At 44.4% G+C, this 20,467-nt stretch overlaps 1 protein-coding gene across 1 annotated transcript; it reads left to right on the top strand.

Annotated features, from left to right (window-relative positions):
- Window positions 1–1,800: 1,800 nt before the first annotated feature.
- Window positions 1,801–19,128, top strand: LOC124038702 (myosin light chain kinase 2, skeletal/cardiac muscle-like). The gene is made up of 14 exons (XM_046354787.1): window positions 1,801–2,568; window positions 9,614–9,707; window positions 9,918–10,248; window positions 10,392–10,612; window positions 12,356–12,461; window positions 13,508–13,601; window positions 14,662–14,771; window positions 14,910–15,051; window positions 16,059–16,129; window positions 16,249–16,377; window positions 16,594–16,746; window positions 16,890–16,968; window positions 17,244–17,294; window positions 17,426–19,128. The coding sequence occupies exons 1-14, from the start codon at window positions 1,801–1,803 to the stop codon at window positions 17,468–17,470; spliced, it is 2,394 nt and encodes a 797-aa protein (XP_046210743.1). The 3' UTR covers window positions 17,471–19,128.
- Window positions 19,129–20,467: the final 1,339 nt, after the last annotated feature.

The raw sequence follows: 20,467 nt of genomic DNA, 5'->3' as shown, positions 1-20,467 counted from the left end.
GAATACAGATGATCTAGATTAAAATAACCATTGTGTATTGACTTTGTCTCTTGGTCTTGATGAGCAACCCTGGTTTAGTTTCTGGTTTAGTTGATGAGTAACCCAGGTTTAGTTTCCCTGGCACTTTTACCACATGCTAACATTTTAGCATTTGTGGCGCAAATCCGATTGTAGTCACAAGACCGATATGACATTTTTCGCACATGTCTAAATCATCTCAAATTGACAGTGAAGCTTAAAACAAAGTCACTTTTAGATCATGTGAATATGATACGCGAAAAATGCTAATACCCATCCCTTGACATACAGTGGGATTTGTGCACGAATGCTCAAACGTTAGCATGTGGAAACAGTGCCAGGGAAACTAAACCAAAGCATTGATTACTGTCATACCTTGTCCATAGACTGCTTACAAACTGAGGAAACCAATATGTCATTTTGTAATTTGGGTGAACTATCACTTTAAGTAAAGTAGTTGACTTAACCCCTCTTGTCTCTTATTCATTTTTGTATTCACTCAGCAATTATATCCGTCTCATCATAGTCGCTAATTGAGAACTTTTAATATCAACGTGAATTAGACCTCGAGACTTGCGCTGAGATCAGTGGAAGGCAGGCTCTCCAGGAAAGATTTGACCCTGGAAATGACCGGTTGGCATTTGGTTCAGAAATACTCCCGATGTGTTGTGTTTGTAACACAGGGTCAGAAGAGTTACCAGAGTCTTAGTGGCCTTGCATGCACTCTCCCACCTGTCACATGCATTCAGTGCACACACACACACACACACACACACACACACACACACACACACACACACACACACACACACACACACACACACACACACACACACACACACACACACACACACACACACACACACACACACACACACACACACACACACACACACACACACACACACACACACACACACACACACACACTAATGGTCTGAACTGTCCCTCGCCTTTTTTCACTCTTCACTGCAGCGGCTGTATTTTCTCTTTGGATGTCTTTTAGACGTGGCTTGTGTTTCAAAAGAACATTCTCAGGACCGTGACATCTGACCGGAAGCTTTTGGAGCATCTCAGATATCCCGTCCGCACCCACCAGTGCTCAACCCCCAGCCTCTAGTGCCCATCACTAGCCACTCACCACTGTGAGGTCCTGACGTCAGACACGGGCTGCGCTGTATTTCGGAGGACACCCTCTCTGCCCCATTCTATTCATAAAAACTCCACCTCTGTTGAGCTGTGTAGAAAAGAGGACATACTGGGCACCTCTCTCTGTTCTCTGTCTCTCTTCACAGTCTCCTCTGGCTGTATTTATGTCTTTGGGAAATGATTTTAATTTCATTGTTCTACATTAACAAGCTGGAACTGGACTTATTGGACGTTATTCCCATTGTGAAGAGGGTTCAGTGGTCAAACAGTCAATTGGTTGGACGATCTGACGGTTTTCTGGTTGGACTATAACCACACAGGGAGTTTTCTGTGTTTGAGGAGAGCAGGGAAGAGACGAGCTGCTGAGTGAAGGAGTGAAAGAGTATCATCTTGTAATTAGTGGACTGGACTCAGAAAGAGGTGGTGGTTTAAGATAAGGAAAAGGAACAATCGCCCTGGGTTCCCATTTAGAGGAAGTACAGGACGAGGAGGGTTACATTTCATTTCAACCAACCATTGACTGTTGTTTAACCAAGGATGGAAGTTGCTTGTGTTTGAGAAGAGCAGGGAAGACCTACCGTAGCTGCGTGAAGAACACAGGTGGTTACATTACGGTTTAACCAGCCATTGACCATGGTTGACCGCTCTGCTGCGGAACCCACCATTAGCTCCAGTCTGGTCAACTCTCTTGCCAAGGTGTACGACCCCAACCCTCTTCATGGTCAGAAACTGGCCGGGACAAAGCAGATACGTACACCCACTGGACCTGACAAACAACCCCAGGCACCGTCCTCACCCTCTTCCTCCTCCTCTTCTCCGGTCGTTGTTACATGGTGCGTTGAGACTGAAAGCCGCATGGACTCTCTAAACAGCCAGATGGAGCGTCTGCTTAACATCCAGGAGACCGTCATCACCCGGCTGGACGGCCTGTCCCGGGACCTGGGGGGCGTGGGGAGGGAGGTGGCATCTCTCCGGGCCGGGGCCTGGGGGTCGGCTGGAGGTCTGGGCCAGACCCAGGGTAAGACCCAGACCCAGGGGGTGGAGGTGGAGGTTCAGGCCCAGGAGGTGGCTGTGGCCTGTAGGGTGCTCCAGGGGGTGGTGCAGGAGGCCAGCCAGCGAGTGGAGCAACAGGGGAAGAGGCTGGAGGGAGTGGAGAGGCTGGTGGAGGGTCAGGCCCAGGAGGTGGCTGTGGCCTGTAGGGTGCTCCAGGGGGTGGTGCAGGAGGCCAGCCAGCGAGTGGAGCAGCAGGGGAAGAGGCTGGAGGGAGTGGAGAGGCTGGAGGAGGGAATGCTTCAGGTCATTGGTTTCATCGGAGAGGTGGTGAAGAGCTCTCTGCTGGCTGAGCTGCTGTTTAATAAGCCTGGAGGATGTAAGGGGGCTAAGGCCAAACAAGCCAGGAAGGTGAGTTTGTATGGGACACACACCACACACGCCCCGAGGAAGGCGTTAGCTGAAAGGCATGCCAGTGTTTATAAAGACACGTTGCTATGAAAGAGAATTAAAAGCTTCAATTGTAAATCATAATCATGTGAGTGCTGACCTTTTTCACATTGAAGCCGGGGTTCTGTATCTTAATATCAGGGCTGACACACGCCATTGCTGGTCCTCTTTGTATCTTCATTAGAGGCTTCGCTAGCTTGAATCACCACTCAAAACATTGAATGTCCATATTCAACCCTGGTCATATCATCTACACAGCATTGGAGAGGACTATAGTGTCTGTGAAATGAGAAAAAAAATATTGGTCTCTGAGAGTTAATATTAGGGTTCCTTATGTGAGCTAAATTCAGTGTCCAGTGAAGGAGTCCAGAAGTCAGAGACTGAGCCAGACATTTATAGAGGATAATTGTGTTAGTGGATAACTCTCTGAATGTGTGACATGACTTCTCATGATTCATCAGTCTACCAGTTGGACAGTTGGCTTTGTGGAGGCATCTCCACATATCCAGTATTACACTGTGCATGTCAACCATGCTTAGTCATTTAACTACCCTTCACCCGTCGTATGGAAGTCCTATTCTCAAGGCTGAGATAATATTGCCCCAACCTAGAACTGAAGGCAACTGGAGTGGGTTTTTTAGATGACTGGTGTTTTATTAACAACATATTTTAGGTTTAACCAATGTCGAACCGTATACCATGTGCCTGTTTTCTTTGTGCTTATGTATTCAGGCTAATTTCATATTTACATTGTGTGTTTATCGTTGTGTGTCTGTAAGTTTGTGTGAACTGAACAATACTGTACTCTGTCTGTGTTGGTGATGTGCACACATGAGTCCGGTATCATTTATACCTGCTTTCTGCTGATTCAGTAGCTCTTGTCGGGACATGGCATGTACCCCTGTAATTGATAGCAACCGTTTTACGGGCTCCTGAACATTTCTGCTATTTTGTATTTTTTTTTGCATTGATCATGATTATATTTTTTTGGGCATAATGTTTCTGACACTGTTTACTAAAAAAGAGAAGAAAAGAGCGTCTGGACATCAGAATAGCTATGATTTGGATGCAGATTTCTACTTCAGCGAATCAGAGGCCCAGGACATACTACTCACCCGGGACCAGGCCCTTAATCCCCAAGACTCGGAAGAGAAGAAGGCGGCGTTAGAGAGGCCGATGTGAAGGCACCCTGACAAAACTACATCGGAAGAGAAGAAGGCGGCGTTAGAGAGGCCGATGTGAAGGCACCCTGACAACACTACATCGGAAGAGAAGAAGGCGGCGTTAGAGAGGCCGATGTGAAGGCACCCTGACAACACTACATCGGAAGAGAAGAAGGCGGCGTTAGAGAGGCCGATGTGAAGGCACCCTGACAAAACTACATCGGAAGAGAAGAAGGCGGCGTTAGAGAGGCCGATGTGAAGGCACCCTGACAAAACTACATCGGAAGAGAAGAAGGCGGCGTTAGAGAGGCCGATGTGAAGGCACCCTGACAACACTACATCGGAAGAGAAGAAGGCGGCGTTAGAGAGGCCGATGTGAAGGCACCCTGACAACACTACATCGGAAGAGAAGAAGGCGGCGTTAGAGAGGCCGATGTGAAGGCACCCTGACAAAACTACATCGGAAGAGAAGAAGGCGGCGTTAGAGAGGCCGATGTGAAGGCACCCTGACAACACTACATCGGAAGAGAAGAAGGCGGCGTTAGAGAGGCCGATGTGAAGGCACCCTGACAACACTACATCGGAAGAGAAGAAGGCGGCGTTAGAGAGGCCGATGTGAAGGCACCCTGACAACACTACATCGGAAGAGAAGAAGGCGGCGTTAGAGAGGCCGATGTGAAGGCACCCTGACAAAACTACATCGGAAGAGAAGAAGGCGGTGTTAGAGAGGCCGATGTGAAGGCACCCTGACAAAACTACATCGGAAGAGAAGAAGGCGGCGTTAGAGAGGCCGATGTGAAGGCACCCTGACAACACTACATCGGAAGAGAAGAAGGCGGCGTTAGAGAGGCCGATGTGAAGGCACCCTGACAACACTACATCGGAAGAGAAGAAGGCGGCGTTAGAGAGGCCGATGTGAAGGCACCCTGACAACACTACATCGGAAGAGAAGAAGGCGGCGTTAGAGAGGCCGATGTGAAGGCACCCTGACAAAACTACATCGGAAGAGAAGAAGGCGGCGTTAGAGAGGCCGATGTGAAGGCACCCTGACAACACTACATCGGAAGAGAAGAAGGCGGCGTTAGAGAGGCCGATGTGAAGGCACCCTGACAACACTACATCGGAAGAGAAGAAGGCGGCGTTAGAGAGGCCGATGTGAAGGCACCCTGACAACACTACATCGGAAGAGAAGAAGGCGGCGTTAGAGAGGCCGATGTGAAGGCACCCTGACAAAACTACATCGGAAGAGAAGAAGGCGGCGTTAGAGAGGCCGATGTGAAGGCACCCTGACAAAACTACATCGGAAGAGAAGAAGGCGGCGTTAGAGAGGCCGATGTGAAGGCACCCTGACAACACTACATCGGAAGAGAAGAAGGCGGCGTTAGAGAGGCCGATGTGAAGGCACCCTGACAAAACTACATCGGAAGAGAAGAAGGCGGCGTTAGAGGCCGATGTGAAGGCACCCTGACAACACTACATCGGAAGAGAAGAAGGCGGCGTTAGAGAGGCCGATGTGAAGGCCCCCTGACAACACTACATCGGAAGAGAAGAAGGCGGCGTTAGAGAGGCCGATGTGAAGGCACCCTGACAACACTACATCGGCGAGTACATAAATCGCATCCACCCTCCCGTTCTATTGGCAAACATACACACACTCACCGGAGAACACACTTCATTCAACTGGACGTGAAGAACTGTAATATCATATGTTTCTCAGAGTCATGGCTGAACACGGACATGTTTAATATACTGTACATCTAGCTGGTTTTTCTATGCATCGGCAGGACAGAACGGCACCGTCGGGTAAACTCAAGGGGGGAGGTGTGTCTCTTTGTTAACATTAGCTGGTGCACAGTCTCTAATATTAAGGAAGTCTGCTCTCGCCTGAGTTAGAAAACCTCATGTTAAGCTGTAGACCATACTATTTACCAAGTGTTTTCATCCATTTTTTATTCACTGCCCAAACTTATTCTGGCACTAAAACCGCATACAAGGAGTGGTATAGGGCCATCAGCAAACAAGAAAATGCTCATCCAGAGGTGCTCCTAGTGGCCGGTGATCTTAATTACGGAAAACTGAAATCCGTCTAACTTCATTTCCACCAACATGTCACCTGTGCAACTAGAATAAAAAAAACCTAGCTCACATTTACTCCACATAGAAACACATACAAAGCTCTCCCTCACACTCCATTTGGCAAATCTGACCATAAGTCTATCTTCTTGATTCCTGCTTACAAGCAAAAACTCAAACCGGAAGTACTATGTTCCAAGATTGATCCAATGGCATTGAGGAGTTTACCACATCAGTCACCAGCTTCATTAAGAAGTGCATCTACAACGTTGTCCCCACAGTGACCATACATACATATCCCAACCAGAAGTCATGGATTACAGGTAATATCAGCACCAAGTTAAAGGCTAGAGCTGACTCTTTCAAGGGACGGGACACTAATCCAGAAGCTTTTAAGAAATCCTGCTACATGCTCCGACAAACCATCATGTAGACAAAGCGTCAATACAGGACAAAGATTGAATCCTACTTCACCGGCTCTGACTCTTGTCAGATGTGGCAGGGCTTGCAATCTATCACGAATTACAAAGGCAAACCCAGACACAAGCTGCCCAGTGACGTGAGCATACCAGATGAGCTAAATGCCTTCATGCTCGCTTTGAAGCAAGAAACACTGAACCATGCATGAGAGCACCAGCTGTTCCGGGTGACTGTGCAATCACGCTCATTGCCGATGTGAGTTAGACCTTTTAAACAGGTCAACATACACAAGGCCGCAGGGCCAGATGGATTACCAGGACGTGTACTCAGAGTATGCGCTGACCAGCTGGCAAGTGTCTTCGCTGACATTTTTAAACTCTCTCTGACCAAGTCTGTCATACCTACATGTTTCAAGCAGACCACCATAGTCTCTGTTCCCAAGAATGCCATGGTACACTGTCTAAATGACTATTTCCCCATATCAATCACATCTGTAGCCATGAAATGCTTTGAAAGTCAGGGCTCACATCAACACCATCATCCCAGCCTCTCCCTCAGCGTCAGCAAGACAACAGAGCTGAATGAAGGTCTACAGTAGCCACAACAGTACTCTGTAGGGTAGCACCATGGTGTAGCCGGAGGACAGCTAGCTTCCGTCCTCCTCTGGGTACATGGACTTCAATACAAAACCTAGGATGCTCATGGTTCTCCCTCCATTCCATAAACTTACCCAGTAATTATGACATCTTCCAGAGGACGTACTCCAACCTATCAGAGATCTTGCAGCATGAACTGACATGTTGTCCAGCCAATCATAGGATCAGAAAATGTATCTAGTACTGAAAGCATAAGCTATAGCTAGCTAGCAGTGCATAAAATGTGGTGAGTAGTTAACTCAAAGAGAGAGAGAGAGAATAGTTGAATAGTTTTGAACAAATCAATTTCTTCAGAAATTAAGAAGATGAGAGAGCGCGAGAGTGAGAGGGTGCTAGCAATATTTCTTTCCACTTTCATTTTCTTAGCTAGCTAATGCAGCTTGCTAGTTTAGACGTGTGATCAGGGGTCTATTCATCCTGCCGATTTTGTTGAAAAACATTTCTTAAACGGAAGCAAGTGGAATGAAATTGGGATAAACATACCTGAATTTGTCCAATAGAAACTCTTGTTTGCAACTGCAACTAGTGATTACACCCTATATCAGCTAGATGCAGGCAAGAGTGTGCAAAGTGGCATTGAATCTGTCATTTTTCTCTCAACCTGTATGTCACCAACATATGCTAGGTTGTAGCAACCCTATGACGGGTATAGGAAATATTTGAGTATCACATAGTAGCCTAAACCTATCGATGTTACATTGAACTGGGTGAACGGAATATGAAGGACAGTCATCCAACATGCTGTAATAGAAATAAGGCCATGCTAATAAAAAAAAGATTGTTCTCCCTCATCTTTAATGGCACCGACCGCCACTGACTGGTACCCTGTGTATGTAGCCATGTTCTCATTACTCATATTGCATTTTTTGTTTTTTATTTTCTTTCTCTCTGCATTGTTGGGGAGGACCAGAGTGAAGCATTTCACTGCTAGTCAACACCTGTTGTTTTTCAACACGTGACTAATAAAATAACATAACATTTGACACACACACACACACACGCACACGCACACGCACACGCACACGCACACGCACACGCACACACACACACACACACACTCATTGAGATGACATGATAGCCCTCTACTGTTCCTGTCGAGGAGATGATCTGTCCAACATGACAACCATGCTTCAGTTATGATGGCAACCATAGCAAAGGCTACAAACACCTGCATCTGTTTATGAGTAGTGAAAGATACAACTTAACTGTTGCTAACGGAAATGTGTTGCTGTATGCACACTCTGTTATATAATACATGCATGGAATCTGAACTAATAGCTTTCACAGATAATTAAAGCACCCTGGCCATATGTGCAAATTGTTGGTAATGGGAGGTGCAAACGAATGTGCCAACACTTTTGGTGTCTCAAATCTTTCCCTTCTAAATGTCTTTCCATCACTCCCTTCTCTTCATATTCACTATCATAGCATTAACAAGTCGCATAATAAGTTGTATGGACTCAACTTGTGTGCACTAACAGGGTTTAACATTATTTGTTGATGACTACCTCATCTCTGTACCACACACACATACAATTATCTGTAAGGTCCCTCAGTTGAGCAGTGAATTTCACCCACGAAAACCGGGGAGTCCAATGCCTCGCAAAGAAGGGCATCTATTGGTTGACGGGTGAAAAAAAAGCAGTCATTGAATATCCCTTTGACCATGAAGTTCTGAGTTATTAATTCCACTTTGGATGGTGTATCAATACATCCAGTCACCACAAAGATACAGGCGTCCTTCCTAACTCAGTTGCAGGAGAGGAAGGAAACCACTCAGGGATTTCACCATGAGGCCAATGGTGACTTTAAAACAGTTACAGAGTTAACTTTGCTTGACAATCTATGTCAAGACCTGAAAAAGGTTGTCTAGCAATGACCAATTTGACAGAGCTTGAAACATTTTGAAAATTATAAATGGGGAAATGTTCCACATTCCAGGTGTGGGTCTTTCTGGGTAAGTCTCCAAGAGCTTTCCACATCTGTAATCGCTGCCAAAGGTGATTCTCAGCGGGTTGAATACTTCATAGCATTAACCAAGATATATTAGTGTTTTATGTTTCATGATTTTTTTCACAAATGTTCCTATTTTTCTTCCACTTTGACATTACAGAGCATTTTGTATAGATCGTCGACAAAAAAAGACAATTAAATCCATTTGAATCCTACTTTTTAACACAACAAAACGTGGAAAAAGTCAAGAAGTGTGAATACCTTCTGAAGGCGCTGTATACTTCGCACATGTTTTTTTTTGTGGTACCAGGCTTGCCTTCGGGCGAGTCTTGAGGCTGGTGGGTGTCCTAGAGCAAAACAAGACTCAACTTTTCCACAGAGGGGTCATATTAGTGTGTAGCCCATACTGTTCGGACGTTACAAACAGAAGTTGGCAGATCGACGGCACCGACTTCAGAGGAGTCCCGTGACATGGAAGTGTCCATGAGAGTCTCACCTTTCCCCATTAGTTTTGTAGGCCAAACCGTTCGGACATGTCTTCTGGTCTGACAAACACAGCTGTAGCTCGGCCACCTTCTAGCTAAGATGTAGAAGGCCGACATTGGAGGATGTGGGGGATTGAAACGCAGCCCATGCAAAAAAACAAATATCTCTAGCTTAAACGGACAGCTTTTCATGGGGATTTCTTTGGTTTGCTATGTGAGTTTAATGTTTCTATGTCTCCTCCTCTCTCCCTGTCAGCTGAAGGGCAACGGGATGAGGGATGGGAAGGACAAGGCCAAGCTCAGCCTGAAGTGCCTGAAAGCCCAGAAGAAGAAGCCTCCAGATGCATCAGGTAATAGAGATAGACACACAAACTTCACCTCAACTTTTAACACAATGAAGCAGTCAAATAAATGTAAATGAACTAGAGCAGCTCTTTGATACACATCCAATGAAGGCTGCTCTTTGAAAGTAAGGATGATTGTTTCAGGAAAATAAAGATGTTGATGGGGTGAATCTACCCCAAAGCATGATGTTGTCTGCTCTGTTTGTCCCTCCTCAGACTCTGTAGAGGCCCTCCTTCTAGACCAGGTAGAGAAGCTCAACAGGCATAATGCTGAGCGTTCCCATGGTAATGGGGTGGTTCTGGACATGCCCCACATCCCTGTTGTCCAATACATGGAAGAGCTAGAGGGGAAGGAGGAGGAGAAGAGGGAAACCCCTGAGCAGGAGGAAGAGCAGAGGGCCAGAGAAGAAGAGGAAGGGGAGGGGGATATATTTGGTGAATCTGACCCCGAGGAAGAGGAGGGAAGAGAGGGAGAGGCACTGAAGATTAAGGTGGAGCACATTCAAAAGGAAGGAGGGGAGAAAGAGTCATCAGAACCTCTAGAAAGGTACCTTTCGACACTTAACCCATCTTATGACATTATTACTATAACTGTAAATCTCAACTTCCGTATTCTCTTACCAAAATAACTACTGGAAGTTACTTACTTAACACAATTGAAAGTTGTTTTGCTGTTTGTTCGTTCTTTAGTTCTGCGGAGTTAGGTGAGGTGGCTGCCAGCAGTAAACGTGGAATCAAAGAGGAGTATTGGGTGAAAGATAACTTGAAGAAGAGTCGAGTGGAGGAAAGGAAAGAGGGGGAAGAGGAGGACGTTCCTGAGGGTTCAGAGCTTCAGGCTGCCCAATCAGAGGCAGAGAAGACGCAGAAGGAAGAGGATGTGGATGATGGACAGCCAAAAGAGTACATCATTGGTAAGGTTCATCATTTTTCAGAATGGGAAACTGGCAAATGTTTGAAAACAAAGCTAATTTGGACTTTTGTTGCCATTCTGGCAACATTCATAAAATAAAATAGGGTAGTGAGATATTTTCTGTAAATTAAGTTAAGTATCTTGATATTACCCTGGATAGGCAAGCAGTCTGATAAACATTCAGATATTCTAATTACTACTGTCTTTCTAGTTAGGGACATTAGACTTTCAGTCACTCACACCACAGATCACATTACATTAAAGAGATACTTCTGACTACTTTCCCAGATGAACTCGTGTATAACATGTTAATGTCTCCGTGTCCAGAATACAGGAAATTAATAGCCAATGCTAGTATGCTAGTAGATACAGTTGAAGTCAGAAGTTTACATTCACCTTAGCCGAATACATTTAAACTCAGTTTTTCACAATTCCTGACATTTAATCCTAGTAAAGGTTTCCTGTCTTAGGTCAGTTAGGATCACCACTTTATTTCAAGAATTTGACATGTTATAAATAACAGAATAATAATAGTGAGTGATTTATTTCAGCTTTCATTTCTTAAATCACATTCTCAGTTTACATACACTCAATTAGTTTTTGGTAGCATTGCCTTTAAATTGTTTAACTTGGGTCAAACATTTTGGGTAACCTTCCACAAGCTTCCCACAATAAGTTGGGTGAATTTTGGCCCATTCCTCCTGACAGAGCTGGTATAACTGGGTCAGGTTTGTAGGCCTCCTTGCTTGCACATGCTTTTTCAGTTCTGCCCACAAATGTTCTATAGGATTGAGGTCAGGGCTTTGTGATGGCCACTCCAATACCTTGACTTTGTTCTCCTTAAGCCATGTTGCACAACTTTGGAAGTATGCTTGGGGTCATTGTCCATTTGGAAGACCCATTTGCAAATAAGCTTTAACTTCTTGACTGATGTCTTGAGATGTTGCTTTAATATATCCACATCATTTTCCACCCTCATGATGCCATCTATTTTGTGAAGTGCACCAGGCCCTCCTGCAGCAAAGCAGCCCCACAACATGATGCTGCCGCCCCCGTGCTTCACGGTTGGGATGGTGTTCTTCGGCTTGCAAGCTTCCCCCTTTTTCCTCCAAACATAACAATGGTCATTATGGCCCAACAGTTCTATTTTTGTTTCATCAGACCAGAGGACACTTCTGACTTCAACTGTACCTGTAGACTTCCAGACTATACACTAATGCCAGTTAGCAACTTCCTCCAAGCTGCACGCAGAGGTATACAAATGGAGAGTTCATCTGACTCTGGGGAAATGGATTGCCTTTAACACCATCACACACATACAAATGGAGAGTTCATCTGACTCTGGGGAAATGGATTGCCTTTAACACCATCACACACATACAAATGGAGAGTTCATCTGACTCTGGGGAAATGGATTGCCTTTAACACCATCACACACATACAAATGGAGAGTTCATCTGACTCTGGGGAAATGGATTGCCTTTAACACCATCACACACATACAAATGGAGAGTTCATCTGACTCTGGGGAAATGGATTGCCTTTAACACCATCACACACATACAAATGGAGAGTTCATCTGACTCTGGGGAAATGGATTGCCTTTAACACCATCACACACATACAAATGGAGAGTTCATCTGACTCTGGGGAAATGGATTGCCTTTAACACCATCACACACATACATTACACCATATGATCTGGTTGGTTACCCTTTCCTCCATCTCTCTCTCTTCTCTCCAGACTCTAGCCCTCCGCTAGCAGCCCCCTTTGACCACCGCATCGTGACTCCGAAACCTCACCAGGTTACTACCTTCTACACCATTAATAGAGAGGAGGTCCTAGGAGGGTGAGTTGAGAGAGAGAGAGAGAGAGAGAGAGAGAGAGAGAGAGAGAGAGAGAGAGAGAGAGAGAGAGAGAGAGAGAGAGAGAGAGAGAGAGAGAGAGAGAGAGAGAGAGAGAGAGAGATAGAGAGAGAGAGATATGGCAGGCAGGGGATTTTTACTCCACAGTATGTGAAACAACCCCCCCTTCCCCCCAGTTGGAATGAAATCAGGGGAAATCTCACACTTGTGGTGGGGTATTTTCCAGAGCTGTTTTAAATGCTCTCTCAATGGCAGATGATTAGACGTGTGTGTGCGCACGCAGTGGTAGAAAAAGTACCCAATTGTCATACTTCAGAAACATTTAAGATACCTTCATAGAAACTAACTCAAGTAAAAATGAAAGAGTAAGAGTATACAATTATTAGGTTTTAAATATACTTAAGTATCAAAAGTAAAAGTGTAAATCATTTAAATTCCTTAATATTATGCATGTCAGACATCTTAATATTCCTGTTTTTAAAAATGACGGTTAGCCAGGAGCACACTCCAAGACATAATTTACAAATGAAGCATTTTTTATAAGCGTTCAACCAGGGAAAATGTCTGGAGTAAAAAATACATTATTGTCATTAGGAACATCAAAAATATAATAGTAAAGTACAGATACCCAAAAATGATTTAAGTAGTACTTTAAAGTATTTTTTACTTAAGGACTTTACACCACTGTGTGTGTGTGTGTGACAGGCCTTTCTGATGCAACCAGCCAGTCAGCCAGTGTTAAACCCAGGCTCTGTATCTGCTGATTACTGTATTACTGCTCTGCACGCTAACACATCTCCCAGATAGGTGCAATGGTGACACATAATTTATATTACTGATTGACGTCATTACAGAGAGAGAGAGAGAGTGTGTTTGCCATGCCTACGCCCTACAATGACAACCCCAAAAGCCTGATATAGAAAATAAACATTACTATAAGGTTATTACTGTACTATCCTTAAGACAAAAAGAACAGGGTGTCATCACTATTTATGAACGTGTTTCTCTGTTTGTGACTTTGGGTCCATAGGGGACGTTTTGGACAAGTCCATAAATGCGTAGAGAACTCTTCTGGACTGAAGCTGGCTGCCAAGATTATCAAAGCCAGGAGCCAGAAAGAGAAGGTAAAGACCTCGATCTAAATATTAGACCTGAAACAGATACTTTAATAGAGGCCTCCCAGGTATATATTAGCCTTAGCCTCCCAGGTATATATTAGCCTTAGCCTCCCAGGTATATATTAGCCTTAGCCTCCCAGGTATATATTAGCCTTAGCCTCCCAGGTATATATTAGCCTTAGCCTCCCAGGTATATATTAGCCTTAGCCTCCCAGGTATATATTAGCCTTAGCCTCCCAGGTATATATTAGCCTTAGCCTCCCAGGTATATATTAGCCTTAGCCTCCCAGGTATATATTAGCCTTAGCCTCCCAGGTATATATTAGCCTTAGCCTCCCAGGTATATATTAGCCTTAGCCTCCCAGGTATATATTAGCCTTAGCCTCCCAGGTATATATTTCAGAAATCGATGACATATGTCGTAAAGAATTTGTATATCCCAAATGACACCCCATTCCCTATCTAGTGCACTACTTTTGATCAGGGCCCTGGTCAAAAGCAATGCTCTACATAGGGAGTACAGTGCCATTTGGAAAGGGGCCATTATGTACAGTATGTGTCCAATGTCCCCTCCATGAAGATGGAAGGATATTTTATAATAGCACAAGAATGAAGAATAGAGAAACATTTTTAAATAGATATAAGCTTAATCCCCCCTAATACTCACGGCACATGAGTCAGTCTCATCTCAGCTTAGTGTGACATGTGAGATGAGATAGCCATCAGGTGTCTGTGGCAGTGCATCGCTGAGTGGCTACGTTGTCATTTCAGATATTCATAAAGTGTAGTTAACCAGGCTCAAAGCCGTAGCTGGCTCAAGTTTCTGTGTGGTGTTGTAGGTCTCAAAAACGGACCTTGTTGTCTGTCTGTCTGTCTGTCTGTCTGTCTGTCTGTCTGTCTGTCTGTCTGTCTGTCTGTCTGTCTGTCTGTCTGTCTGTCTGTCTGTCTGTCTGTCTGTCTGTCTGTCTGTCTGTCTGTCTGTCTGTCTGTCTGTCTGTCTGTCTGTCTGTCTGTCTGTCTGTCTGTCTGTCTGTCTGTCTGTCTAAAGTATTGGTCTGTTTCCCAGGAAGTGGTGAAGAATGAGATCCAGGTGATGAACCAACTCAATCATGCCAACCTGATCCAGCTCTACGCTGCCTTCGAGTCACACCACGACATCATCCTCGTCATGGAATAGTGGGTCTCCCTCTCTCTCTCTCTCTCTCTTATTCTCTGTATATATACAGAGTTTCTATCTGAGGCCTTTGAAATGACAGGATCTCTCTCCGCTCTACCACCCAGAATGTTGTGACTGTATTTCTCACCTCTACACAGTGTGGATGGAGGGGAGCTGTTTGACCGGATCATAGACGAGAACTACAACCTGACAGAGCTGGATACGGTGCTGTTCATCAGACAGATCTGTGAGGGATTACAGTACATGCATAAGATGTACATCTTACATCTTGACCTCAAGGTATATGACACACGCTTTAGGTCTTCGTTTGCCATTCAAATCCAAACCCATTTTATTTTGTCACATGCGCCCGAATGCAACAGGTGTAGAAGTTACTGCGAACTGAGAGAGAGAGAGAGAGAGAGAGAGAGAGAGACAGAGAGAGAGAGAGAGAGAGAGACAGAGAGAGAGAGACAGAGAGAGAGAGAGAGAGAGAGAGAGAGAGAGAGAGAGAGAGAGAGAGAGAGAGAGAGAGAGAGAGAGAGAGAGAGAGAGAGAGAGAGAGAGAGAGAGAGAGAGAGAGAGAGAGAGAGAGAGAGAGAGAGAGAGAGAGAGAGAGAGAGAGAGAGACAGGGAGAGAGAGCCCCTTAACCAACAACGCAGTTCAAGAAATATAGTTTTGAAAATATTTACTAAATAAACTGAAAATATAAAATATAAAAATATAAATAAACTGAAGTATTAAGTAAAATAAAAAGTAACACAATACATTTACAATAGCAAGGCTATATATGGGGGAGGAGGGTAAATGTAAATAGTCTGGCTGGCCATTTGATTAATTGTTCAGCAGTCTCATGGGTTTGTGGGTAGGAGCTTTTTGGACCTAAACTTGGCTTTCCGGGTACCGCTTGCCATGCGGTAGCAGAGAGAACAGTCTATGACTTGGGTGGCTGGAGTCTTTGACAATTTTTTGGGGCCTTCCTCTGACACGCCTGGTATAGAAGTTTTGGATGGCAGGATGCTTGGCCCCTGTGATGTACTGTGAGGTACACACTACCCTCTGTAGTGCCTTACGGTCGGATGCCGAGCAGTTGCCGTACCATGCAGTGATGCAACCGGTCAGGATGCTCTCGATGGTGCAGCTGTAGGACTTTTTGAGGATCCATCTCTTTCCCATTTTCTCTTCCACCTGTGCACTTCTCTCTATTTATCTTTATTGAAGACCTTGCCTGTATCGCCACCTTTCGGTCATTGTCTTAGAATAGGTAGCTAGTTTCTTCGTCTCACTCTTTTGTGTCCTTTCCTAGCCGGAGAACATTCTGTGTGTGAGCAGAGCTACAAACAAGATCAAAATAATAGACTTTGGGCTTGCAAGAAGGTAAGATACACATATCTACAGTATATATGGTCAATTTCTCTGTCTCTCTTCAGGGGCATTCTCTACATGTTCTTATTAACACTCTTCTCTCTTCATTCCCTCCTCTAACCCCGTCTCAGGTATAAGCCCAGGGAAAAGTTGAGGGTTAATTTTGGAACGCCGGAATTCCTCGCTCCGGAAGTCATCAACTATGAATTTGTCTCATTCCCCACAGACATGTGGAGTCTGGGGGTCATCACATACATGCTGTGAGTCCTCATAAACAATAACATTTCCAGCGACATGGTTTTAATTCAATGTGCTGACACCTAAATAACACTACTCAAAGGAAACAAGCTCCCGCTCAACAGAGCTTGCATAGTATTAATAGCTAACGTTTCAGCCTCCTAGCCTTTGTCAGAGCTTTTGCGATCACTTATCCTCAATGTCATCACTGTGGCTCACCTCTCTTGCTGTGCCTCCAGGCTGACTGGTCTGTCTCCATTCCTTGGTGACGATGACAACGAGACACTGAACAACATCCTTGCCTGTCAGTGGAACTTTGAGGAGGAGGAGTTCACCGACATCTCTGAGGAGGCCAAAGACTTCATTGCGCGCCTTCTGATCAAGAGCAATAGGTAAAAGTTACTGTGTGTTACTTTTTGTGCACTGTCTAGGCTTGTATTATTATTCAGTTGTAGACCTGTGTATCCCTGTGATAGTGTGTGTTTCAATCATGCGTGTGTGTGTGTGTGTGTGTGTTTGTGGGTGTGTTCCCTAGTTGGAGGATGAGTGCCTCACAGTCACTGAAACATTCCTGGCTGTCAGACCGTAATCTTCACTACCGCCTGCATCAGAAGGTAAAACACACACACACACACACACACACACACACACACACACACACACACACACACACACACACACACACACACACACACACACACACACACACACACACACACACACACACACACACACACACACACACACACACACACACACACACACACACACACACACACACACACACACACACTACTTTCCATCCTTGAGATTTGTTTGGTATGATGCATTTAACCCATTTGTATCACAGTACACTAACATGGTAAACACACTGTACATTTTCTTACAGAAAAATAAGTGCCACTCAACGCACCCTCACCCTCCCCGAAAATCTAGACCGGTAAGCCCTCAAAACCACCCAGCCAACCAGCTCACAAAACCTTATTGACTTTCCTTTCATCGATATTCACAAATATACTGTCGGTGCCAAACATAAGGAGCTTATTCAGTCTCTCTTTTCTATTGGTTTAGTCTCCCCTCCAAAAGGACTCCCAAGACCCTGTGGGCACCTTATGATGATACGGGCAGGTGCCTATTGTTGACACTGGGGCCGGGGCCCAACCTGGACCAACACTGCTGTACCTGTATGGCGACTTCGATCACTACTCTCTGCACTGCCTCACATCCTCGCATTCGTTATCTTTACACCGCGGCTCGCTACAGATGGGAGGGTGTGAGGCCGACAGGAAGTTTAGGGGTACATTTCTACCTCCAAACCCAGCCCCCTCCCACTCTGTTACTCTGGCCACAACATCACCAAAGACTCTCAGCTAACAATGTCCACAGTGGCGCGCGGTTCACCATGCGATCATTCAGTCCAGCAAGCACAAGAAGAAGGAACCTTCGGCCATGACAAGGGAAGAGGGGATTGCAGGTGGGGTGGCCAACAACTGTTTGTTCAGCAGCTGAATGTCCCTTATGGGCCAGTGCATTGCTCTCATAGCTTCAGTTGGGTAACTGAAAGAACCCCGTTGGGACAGAGCGGACATGTGCAGCCCCCGAGCTGAGGTTTAGGAGGAGGGCTTCTAGTCTGAGAGGACATCATGCACAGCCCCTCGGACCCAGTAAGGCATCATCCTGCTGAATGAAAGATGAGGCGTGGCGTGAAATAGCGGAGTGCCCGTTTTCCCCCAGTAGAAATTGTATCCAGTATTGACGTAGTATTTATTATATTGCAATGAATGTGGTGTAACGGTTACCTAAAACTTGACATTACTTGATAAAGAAACGTGTTAATATGATGGCTACCGTCATAATAGTTTTCTGTAATTAATAAAGGTTATTTTTAATTAATTAATTAATACATAAAGGTTATTTTTAATTAATTAATGAATACATAAAGGTATTTTGCAGAGTCACATGTTATAAGCATCATGCCCTGAACTTTAATGGATCACTATCGAGTACAAACTGAACCCCCATCATATAATTTATATTGTACATTTTCAGCATACTGTGGATGTGAAATACCTTCTCACAGTTTACCAAGTCTTGTCATACCAATGCTTTTTTATTTATTTGAGAGGTTTTGAATTAGAAGTCTGGTGTGGGAGCATTTCTTTTCCTCGTCTTTTCATAGTTTCTAGTTAGGAGTGCTTTTTTTCTTCTTTACATTTGACAATACTGTCCATTTCTTCTTCATTTGCCCCATTGAAGTTTGTTGTATTAATTGATTATTCCTTAGTATTTGCTCTTCCCATTGCTGCTAACGTTACTTTCTCCTGGCACCACAGGTGTGAATTTACTATAAAACCACCTCTGTGCTTGCATGCTGTTGGCTTGACCTTTGACCCTGCTTTGCTTTGGCCATTTGGAGTAGCCCTCTCACCTTCCATGAAGGCATACTACTGAACACTACCTATATGATTGAATAATTCATGTTTATCACTGAAGTTAGTCGCCATCCGCTGGGCACAGATGTCAGTTCGACGTCTAGTTTCCATTTACATTTGGTTCAGTTGTCAACTAACGTGAATTCAATAATTATTTAGGTTAAAAGATTTATGTTAAAAGTTGGGTGAAAAAAAAGACGAAGTGCCCTCACGTTGATAACGTAAATCCAATTATACTGAACAAAAATATTTACACAACATGTAAAGTGTTGATCCCATGTTTCATGAGCTGAAACAAGGGACCGGCCCCCCCCCCCCCCACATTCTGAAATTGCATTTTTGTCCCCCCCAGTTTTATCATTGGAATGTGATACGAAACGAGGCAACGGTGTGCTTTAGGACCATGCAGACGCCTCCGAGCGGTCGGGTAGGCTGTTAGGAGTGTTTATCCAACTGAAAACAAGTTCTAAAATAATAATCATAATTATTGTCCCCCCCACTTCTAAAACCAAAGTTGCATCCCAGATTATCACACAGGTGCACCTTGTGCTAGGGACAGTTAATGGCCTCTCTAAAATATGCAGTTTTGTCACACAACACAATGCCACAGATGTCTCACGTTTTGAGGTAGCGTGCAATTGGCATGCTGAGTGCAGGAATGTCCACCAGAGCTGTTGCCAGAGAACTGAATGTTAATTTCTCTACCATAACCACATCCAACGTCGTTTTAGAGAATTTGGCAGTACGTCCAACCGGCCTCAAAGCCGCAGACCACATGTAACAGTCAAGGACCTCCACATCTGGCTTCCTCACCTGCGGGATTGTTTGGGAACAGCCACACAGACAGCTGATGAAACTAAGGAGTATTTCTGTCTTTAATAATGGCCTTTTGTGGGGAAAAACTCATTCTGATTGGCTGGGCCTGACTCCCCAGTGGGCGGGCCTATGCCCTCCCAGGCCCACCCAATGAACTTACTTCCCTATATGAACTGTAAATCAGTGAAATTGTTGACATATTTTTCACGTTTTTGTTCCATATAGTTTTACATGTTGATTCAACATCATCACATAGATTTTGGGGGTTTTAAATTACATGGAAACAACGCTGATTCAACCAGTGCCAGTCTATTTGTGCTGTCACACCAACTTCTTGTCACTCATTGGCATGTCAATTATAATTAGCTTGACACTGACAGCAATGAAGTTGGCAAGAGCACAAACTGATCTGGGACCAGGCTATGAAGTTAGAATTTATGTTCATGAGTTGTCTTGGTTCCTAAACAGATTTGAAACGCAAGGCTTAGCGTCCATGAGAAGGGTATATAGTAGTATATAAGACCCAGGAGAGAATAAAACACATAAAAGAAGAGTTGATTTATTTATTTGTGTTCTACTGATAACATTTGAAGTGTTTTGAGGAATTCTACTGTAGATCTAAATAAAGTAACAATGTGTGTGTTATTGCCTCGCTATTCTCAAACTACGAATAGTGGGTTGATTATTATTTGGTCAGATATTGATTGATTGTCAGATTACTTCTTGGTCATTAAAGTTGTTCTCTTTATACCCTTTCAAAGTGGAAAAGCGTTGTGAATTGTTGCAAAATATGTGATTTGTTTTTTCCTGTGATGAGTCCTAGATAGAAATGTAGAAAGATAAATCAATAAAAATCCCGACATGA

The sequence above is a fragment of the Oncorhynchus gorbuscha genome, linkage group LG06 (genome assembly GCF_021184085.1).
Source record: "Oncorhynchus gorbuscha isolate QuinsamMale2020 ecotype Even-year linkage group LG06, OgorEven_v1.0, whole genome shotgun sequence".
In the NCBI taxonomy this organism is placed as follows: domain Eukaryota; kingdom Metazoa; phylum Chordata; class Actinopteri; order Salmoniformes; family Salmonidae; genus Oncorhynchus; species Oncorhynchus gorbuscha.
Note: the sequence above shows the minus strand (reverse complement) of the source record. Positions and strands in the feature narration are given on the sequence as shown.

Bases quoted from the DNA above. Each gene is read 5' to 3' on its own strand.
- LOC124038702 (XM_046354787.1), top strand. From the start codon at position 1,801: ATGGTTGACCGCTCTGCTGCGGAACCCACCATTAGCTCCAGTCTGGTC. The intron at 16,130-16,248 runs GTAAGATACACA...ACCCCGTCTCAG, and splicing joins GACTTTGGGCTTGCAAGAAG to GTATAAGCCCAGGGAAAAGT. The intron at 16,747-16,889 runs GTAAAAGTTACT...TGTGTTCCCTAG, and splicing joins CTTCTGATCAAGAGCAATAG to TTGGAGGATGAGTGCCTCAC.